Source organism: Durio zibethinus, chromosome 28 (genome assembly GCF_047325235.1).
Source record: "Durio zibethinus cultivar Kanyao isolate XHJ-2024 chromosome 28, ASM4732523v1, whole genome shotgun sequence".
Lineage (NCBI taxonomy): Eukaryota > Viridiplantae > Streptophyta > Magnoliopsida > Malvales > Malvaceae > Durio > Durio zibethinus.
Window position 1 is genome coordinate 5,110,770 of NC_143189.1, and position 8,231 is coordinate 5,119,000.

The 8,231-nt window shown below is 32.4% G+C and overlaps 1 protein-coding gene across 2 annotated transcripts; it reads right to left on the reverse strand.

Moving 5' to 3' along the window:
- On the reverse strand, positions 1-6,050 carry LOC111280305 (casein kinase 1-like protein 2). 2 transcript variants are annotated; one of them, XM_022867543.2, is made up of 14 exons: positions 5,545-6,047; positions 5,420-5,460; positions 4,157-4,226; positions 3,890-4,038; positions 3,706-3,801; positions 3,551-3,621; positions 2,529-2,590; positions 2,358-2,421; positions 2,194-2,278; positions 1,981-2,107; positions 1,758-1,840; positions 1,592-1,655; positions 1,265-1,410; positions 1-694 (listed from the first exon to the last, which is right to left on the reverse strand). In XM_022867543.2, the coding sequence occupies exons 1-14, from the start codon at positions 5,618-5,620 to the stop codon at positions 398-400; spliced, it is 1,431 nt and encodes a 476-aa protein (XP_022723278.2). In that variant the 5' UTR covers positions 5,621-6,047; the 3' UTR covers positions 1-397. The 2 variants fall into 2 exon arrangements, with proteins under 2 accessions (XP_022723278.2, XP_022723279.2); XM_022867544.2 differs by lacking the exons at positions 1,592-1,655; positions 1,758-1,840 and having other exon boundaries at positions 5,545-6,050.
- Between the last annotated feature and the right edge of the window lie 2,181 nt (positions 6,051-8,231).

Genomic DNA, 8,231 nt, shown 5'->3' on the forward strand with positions numbered 1-8,231 from the left:
TTCAAAATCAATTCAATAAGCAGCCTGCTTTGAATTTGACAATGGTTACATGATCCACAAAAAGCATATGATGAAAGATATGATAAAAGAACATTTAACTGAAAATGTAGCAAAGACATTTAAAACTTTATTTAGACAAAATGCCTTCTTACCTAGATATTTTGACGAAAGTATTGTACCTGGGTTTGTGTCATTGGGCATCTAACTCTTCCTGATTCTCTTTTTGTTACTACTTAAAGTTGTGATTCTCAACTTGGACTTGGCCAATCTTATCTTGCACTTCTGATCTTGGATTTTTAAAAGCACAACACACAGACAACATCCCCCACTCCTAGCACGTAAGAAAGTATGCCATCTTAAAATTTACAGGAGGTAAGAATTTCATGTAGGTTGTTGGCTAATAGAGTAACCTCTCATCATTCCTAAATTGCAGGCTTTCAATGCCCCTCAGAGCAGACTCTAAATTTTTTATATTTGATGTCTTTCTACCAGAAGATGAGTGCTTGTTCTCTGCTGATAAAACAGGTGAGCTTCTCTGCCCACTAGAGATTTTCAGGGGTGGCCCTGCACTTGGATCATTGGTGCGAAGGTGAGAGCGTTCAGAGCCACTAACTGTGATTGCTGCATCACGACTGCTAGAGACGGCAGCTTGCCTTGAAGATCCACTTGATTGCACGAAATTAGAACCAGACAACTGCACAAGTCAAGTCAAGCCAGAAACATTAGTTAGAAAGGACATCCGAAATCACACCCTATCATACGACAACTTTATACCAGAAAAGGAAAAAGAGGAGAAAGGGAAAGGAAGGGGGAGGGATGAGATTCTTCTGATAGCACAAAGAATGCAGGTTTATATTTCTGAAGCATCTCATTTTTTATATCTATCTACCATGCATATAGAAACAAAATAAAACTAAAATCGACAATAACAACAACACACTAAGCCTTATATCCCATACGCTGGGGTCAGCTGTATGAAAAACCAAATAAGAGAATCAAATTAGGTTGTAGTTTGAATCTTCTTGCACCACTCATTTCCATTAACAACAACCTTTTCATCTAATTCCTTAACCATCAAAATAAAACTGCAACCAGAATTAGAATATATATATATATATATATATATATATATATATATATATATATATATATATACACTTTCATAAACCAATTTACTCCAAGTCATTATGTCAAAGACATATTAAGCAATGAGAAACAGGCCTAATCTATGGGAGATCTACCCATGAGGAAAAAAAATACTTACCATTACCATAGGCTCTTTAGCAAAAGGTGGATCATTTGCTACTGGATTGTTTTGTTTAGCTAAGCTTCCAGAATTTACAATTGGGCCAGAGTGTCTCCTGCGACTAGGATCTGTGGAAGACCAACCAGAAGGTCTACCTTCTCCACCTGTAGAATATCAACCGTAGTACACACAGTTATCATGTGCACCAGTTAGAGCAAGGACCATTACCTAAAATACTATCTTACTCAGTATCATGTATAAGAGGCAGAAAGAATCAAACAAAAAGAAACTATTGTTATACATGACTAGACAAAATCAGGAGCAAAACAGAGTCAACAAAGATACCTGAACGCCTATCAGCAATTGCACCAGCAGGAGGTTTGCCAGAGCTTGGTCCAGCACCAGGGCTCTGGAAAAAATTAATGAAGTAATGCAATAGACTATTATTAACTAATTAAAGGTGCGAAGATGCTAGATGCCAATATGTTACCTAGTTTGGCAAACCACTTACAAGTGCACGGGTAGGAGGATTGGCAATTTGTGATTTCTGATACTTTAATATTGTCCAATCAAACACGTAATCAAACTGAAAACCTTAATTGAGAAGAAAAGATAACAACCCAAGGTGAAGCTTCATTGATTATTTAACAATTTACAATAGCAGTTAAGTATAACATCTTCCACAAAGAAAAGGTTAAAAAAAAAAAAAAACAGAGGACAAGTAGTGTTCTAACCTTCACGAATGAAGAGGTCACGAAATAGGCGCTTCAGATAAGAATAATCTGGTTTATCCTCAAACCTTAGGGACCGGCAGTAATGAAAGTAGGATGCAAATTCAGTAGGATAACCTCGACACAAGGTCTAAGAAGAAATAAGTAAGTTTTCCAATAAGTTTCAAGTTGTTGAACAGGTATCACATGCAAAGCTATAATCAAACATTAATTTACCTCAGTAGAAGTTGACACTTTCTTTTCACTAATCTTATCATACTTTTGCTTCTTAGTTCCTGCTTTCAGTCCCTGCCAAGGAAGACTACAAAGACATTGGATCATAACTAAATTATCCCTACTGTTTTGCTCTGTGTAATATAAAAATGGTGGGCGGTAGTTACCTTCCCCTTAAGAAATACATAAGAACATATCCAAGTGACTCTAAATCATCCCTACGGCTTTGCTCTATAAAATAATACAGCAAGAGAGTTAGTAGTGCAAGCTAGTATGAAATATTTAACAATCACTCTCCAGGTTATCTGACAAGGAAAAAGGTGGAAAAGGATGTTTACCAATCCCAAGGTGAGTATTCACGCTTGCATATCTTGCAGTTCCCGTCAGATTTTTATTTTCTCTGTAGCAAATACAAGCATGTCATAAATTTTTTAATCCAAACAAGTATATCCAGATTTATAATTTAGACTACACTAAATAAATATAATATAGTATATAAAGGTTGAGCCAACACAATTGCTAAAAAACAAACAAATCATAACTGCATAAGCATCATAATATTTATTGATAAGAGCTCACAGATCTACATATTGAAGCATTCAACTGTAACAACTCAGTGCTTGATCAGTGATTGCCTATTCCAATGAAATAAACTTCTGATATCAGAATTTTATATAGCATTAAATAAATATGTACATCCATCAACAAAGCAGAAATGGTTTGAATAAGAATGAAAAGTTGTGACTCATGTGTTGAGTGTGACGGTATAATTGAAGTTTAACCAACATTTAAGGGTGGAGGTGACATGAAATAAGAAGGGTTTTTGAACCTAAGGGGAGAGCCTAAGGTGAGAGGAATCTAAGTAGAAAAAGGAAAAGATATACACTAGGATTGAGATGAAACAGGAAGAAAAAGATAGAGAGGAAATAATTCTCTTAATTAATTCTAATTCATTCAAAACTCAGAACCTTCCATTACAGCCCTAATAAGTAACCTTACATAAGCTTATTTCAGAAAAGATACACATGGATTTAAATGGAACGGGAAAAATAAAAAAGAAAGAGAGGAAACGAGCTCTTAATTAATTCTAATTCATTCAAAACTCAGAACCTCCCATTGCAGCACTAATAAGTAGCCATAAATAAGCTTATCCTTTACCAGGAAAGAATTTAGAAGCCCAATAACCTAATAAAGTAATATAGCAACCACGATAGGAACCCTGAATATCATAAAAACACATAAACAACCTTCTAAGAATATCATAACTACAATCAATATCTACTAACAGGAATTCGGAAGCACCATTCAACTTCAAACAAATTAAATAAATTCACCAGTTAGAAAACACAAAAGGACTAACCTATAAGGAATATGCTGATGGGTTGAAGTGTCTCTGTACTTCTTAGCCAGACCAAAATCAATACTATAGACCTATATACAATTAAAAATCAAGCAGAAATCAGTATATAACATGAAGCCAAAGAACAGCAATGAAAGCACGTTTGGAGATAATACCTGATTTGCACGCCTTCCTAAGCCCATAAGGAAGTTGTCTGGCTTGATGTCCCGATGCAGAAATGATTTTGAATGAACAAATTCAACTCGATTGATCTGATGGCAATACCATAATTACCAAAAATTAAAGAAACTCAAAGTACACAATACCAGAATGAGATTCACATAATGAGGGCAAACCTACCATCTGGTCCGCAAGCATAAGAACAGTTTTAAGCGACAGTTTTCTACTGCAGAAGTTGAATAAATCCTCAAGACTAGGCCCCAGTAAATCCATCACAAGGACATTATGATCACCTTCAACTCCAAACCATCTCACATTTGGAATTCCAGCTGCCAAAGATAGGCATAGAAGCATTCACAATTAATCAAATAAGATAAATGGGCAGAATGGTGCAAATCTAACCCTTATCAATTCAAATGCTCTACGAGCATGAATAGGGGTCCTTACTTCCTCCCTGTAGTATTTTATACAACTTTGATTCATACAACAATTGGGGATGCTTTGTCTTCACATTTTCCTGAGCAAAACAAAAATTATCAACATTTCTTTGCCTAGATATTAGATGTCATCAATGGCACAAAAAATGCAAATGCAATAAACACAAGAAAGAGAAGAAAGATACATGGTAGATCACTTCACAAATTATTGCTGAATAAATTGCATTTATCCATGCCTTATATGGGAAACATTTTCCAATAAACTCAACAGCAGAAAAAGTCATGCTACCTGGATTGATTAAGATAAATGCTATTGTATGATTCATGGTTCCATTGTTAAATCTCTAAAATGTTAATAGAATCACTTTCACTTGGAGAGCTTAATATTCTATTACGCAATGCATCTAGTAACAAGCTGACAAGCAAAACCACTCAAATCAATATAATTTAAAGACCACAGATGACAATGCCATGAATCAAGCTCCCATATTTTAATGATTTTCAAGAAATATATGCAAATCCCACCCATCCTTGTTCCCAATATGCAAAGGCTTTAACTGAAATAGTCAATTGCTACAAATCTAATCCATGTGAAAAGTGTAAACAACACAAACCATAATGCTAACAAAGCCAACATTCAAGGTTATTTGATATTAGTGTTGTCCAACTAAACAACCACCATAGTCTATCATCCAAATTTAAAGCAACCAGAAGCAATTAATGCAGTTAAGGTCTACTAACCACAACCCCGCTTTTCTTGTACACAAATCCCAGCTCAAAGCGCGTAAACTAGAAATTACTTAAAATGGAGCATATATCCGACACTGAAGAATCTAAAGCAGAGGAAATTAAAGATGCTCCCCACTCTCTCTAAAGCACGGATTGCTTAGCAGAAAAGGTAAGGGTTCATCAAGTTTCGGAAAACCTTTTTCATTTTCCATCTCCGGTTTTATTCTAAATATGATCAATAAAATAAGATAAATAACTAAATTTGGAAGTAGCTGATAAATACTTTTCAAGTTTCTCTATGGAATCATTACCATACTTGGAAGTGAAATTATCATTGATAAACCAGTTACAATAGCATTATGCGACCAATTCGCACCCAAAAAGCTAGCAATCAATAGCTGGTTAAGTAATCAACTTATAAGTCAAACCCTAGCAGATTTTTTCAACCTTCATTCTTCACCAACTAATGAAGAATTTGGAATGAAAATAAAAATAAAAATAACATAAAAATTGCAGAATTGACTAGAAAAATAAAATTACTTACCAGCTTAATTGCAACCTCCTCATTTGTTTGAATATTGGTACCTAAGATTAAAACAAAATTAGCAAAAAAAAACAACAAAATACTTTAAAAAAAAAAAAAGAACAGATGAATAAAAAAGCACAAACCGAGATAGATCTCTCCAAATGATCCGCTACCGATCTTTCGACCGAGTCGATACTTGTTCCCAACTCGCGGCTCCATAATAGCCGAAATAAACAAAAAAGATAAATTAAATTAAATAAGGGGAAAAAAACCCATGTTCGCTTTCTCTCTCAGTAACGGTCAAATTTGGATCAATGTATAAAAAGAAAACCCTAAAACTTAAATACAATACCCCAAAAAATAAAAATAAAAGGAGAGAAAAGAAAAGAAATAAAAGGGGAAATTTGGGGGCCGTATAAAGAACGCAGTGATGGCGTAGAGGGAGAGATGATATGATGTGATGATGACCAGGAATCAACGGCAGAGATGTGTTGGCGGGCTGGACAGTGGGAACATGGATGGGAATAAAGACAGAAACTTTCTCTCTCTAAGAGAAAGAACAAAAAAAAATAAAAATAATAATAAATAAATAAATAGAGAGAGAAAGAGAGGCGGTGAAAGAATGCAGATTATGGAGAGGCGTTATTATTCAGTTTCTTCCATAATCTTTGGTGGTATTAGCTTTGATTTGATGTTTGATCCAATCGAAAGCCTAAGCTTTTCCCAACCTCGAGTGGAGTCCCAAACGCTGTCGTTAGTTGCTTTTTCATTTTTTTTATTTACCTTTTTCCTTTTTTTTTTATCGCTTCGATCAATTTTCGGAGATGCGCCAAAAACCAAACTCATTTTTCTTCTTCTAAAAAAAGAATAATTAGATTAAAATACATTTCATAATGATTCAGAGATTGTTACACAAATTTAAAAATATAAAAGTTATAACCAATTTTTTTATATAACTACGAATGATTACCTATTAAAATTTATTTTTTAAAAAAAAATCTAAAATTAATTAAAATTTATTTAGAAAAATTTTAAATATATAAAAATAATTTAAATTTGAAAGTACAACTACGGATGAAAAAAGATTAATATCTCATAGTCCTGTTTTCAAAATAGTATTACTTAATACAATCTTTTAATATTGTAAAAAGTATCATAATTTTGATATTTAAAAATTAATTTCCTTAAATTTCTTTTTATTATCACAATTTTGGTTTTTTTTTTGCAAAATTTTTTATTTTTATTTTTTCTTTAAATAAAATATATTATTTCATTTTTTATTTAGGAAAGATAAATTAGGATTTTATTATTGAATAATTCTTAAAATATTTTAGTATGATGGTAATATTAAAAAAAATTTTCACGTAAAAATTTTTTAGGAATTACTACTTGAACTTCCTTAAAATCTCATTTTTAAATACTCTTATTTTAAAATTAATTAGTGTAATTAATACTCATGCATTATTATATATAACTTTGTTTTTAAAAAACTTTTCTTTTATTCTTACTATTTTTTATTTTTAATTAAAAATATAATAAGTAAATGAAATCTTTTTATATTAAATATATTTCTAAATACTTCAATATTTTAATAGTATTTTAGAAAAATATTCTCACTTAAAAACTTTTAAAGAATCACTGCTCGAATTTTTTTAATATCTCATCTTTGGAGGATTTTCCTTTTTATTTTTAAAAAGGTTTTTTTAACATTTCTTTTTTTTAATATATATTTATTTAAAAATATAAATTTTAAATGTGCATAAATAAATAAATAAATAATTTAGCAAAAATAATATAAAAATAAAGGAAATAATAAAAAAATTATTTAAAAAAGTCTAATTAAAACTGGTCAATGGTTTAGAATGATTTAGAGTAGTTTAAAGGTAGTTCAATAGCTTGGAAGTGGTTCGATAACTAGCTCAGTCAGATCGATTCAAGGTGATCCATGAAGGTTAAACTAGGTCGAGTGCATAAACCATGGATCTAGGTTCAATCCACATGTTGGTCAGTTTGGTTTTTTTTTTTAATCTATAAATATCAAAGATTTTTTTCTACTTCATTTTCAAACCTTTCCTATAAAACTCTAAAACTCTCTTAACTCTTTTAAACAAACCAGACAATTGGCCACCTAAAACCAAGATTTCGAACTGTCGAGTCAGTTGTCATCCACTGTTGCCAATCATTGGTCATCAGCACCAATTTGAGCCTAAAGTTTACCCACATATTCCTTTTGTCCTCTTTTTTCCTAATATAAAAGTAGTTTTTCCTAAAAACACCTATAACTTCCTAGAGTTAAGTTTGAACCCATGGCTTCAATAACAAAAACAATCCTTTTTCACCACTTCAATGATTGTTGGACCAAATTATGTCCTTCTCCCTTCCACAACCTTTTTCCTCACCTAAAAATCAAGGCTTAAAACCTTCTTCAACATCCTAAATCCAAGATCTTAAGGGATTTCCTTTTGATTCTTTGGTATAGGTTTTGTTTTTATTTTCATTTATTTTTTGTGCTATTTCTCCCCGTTAGGCGATGTGTTTTTTGGTTTTTTTTTTTTTTTTTGGTTTTTGGTTACTTGCTAGGTTTTAGGGTGAATGTGTTTAGGACATTTGGTTTTTGGTTTGGTGCTTGTAGTGGGTGGATGATGGATTTGGCTTAGGTTGTTAACAGATAAGGGTTTGGGTTGGTGTAGGTGGTAATGTTTGTGGTCATTGTGGGGTTGGTTTTTCTTAGCAGCCTTTTTTTTATGTTTTTTGATTGAGGAACAAAAAGATTTTAAGAGTGGGGCTGAACTAGGTTGCAGTGGTTTTGTTGGTATTTCGACAGGGTGGT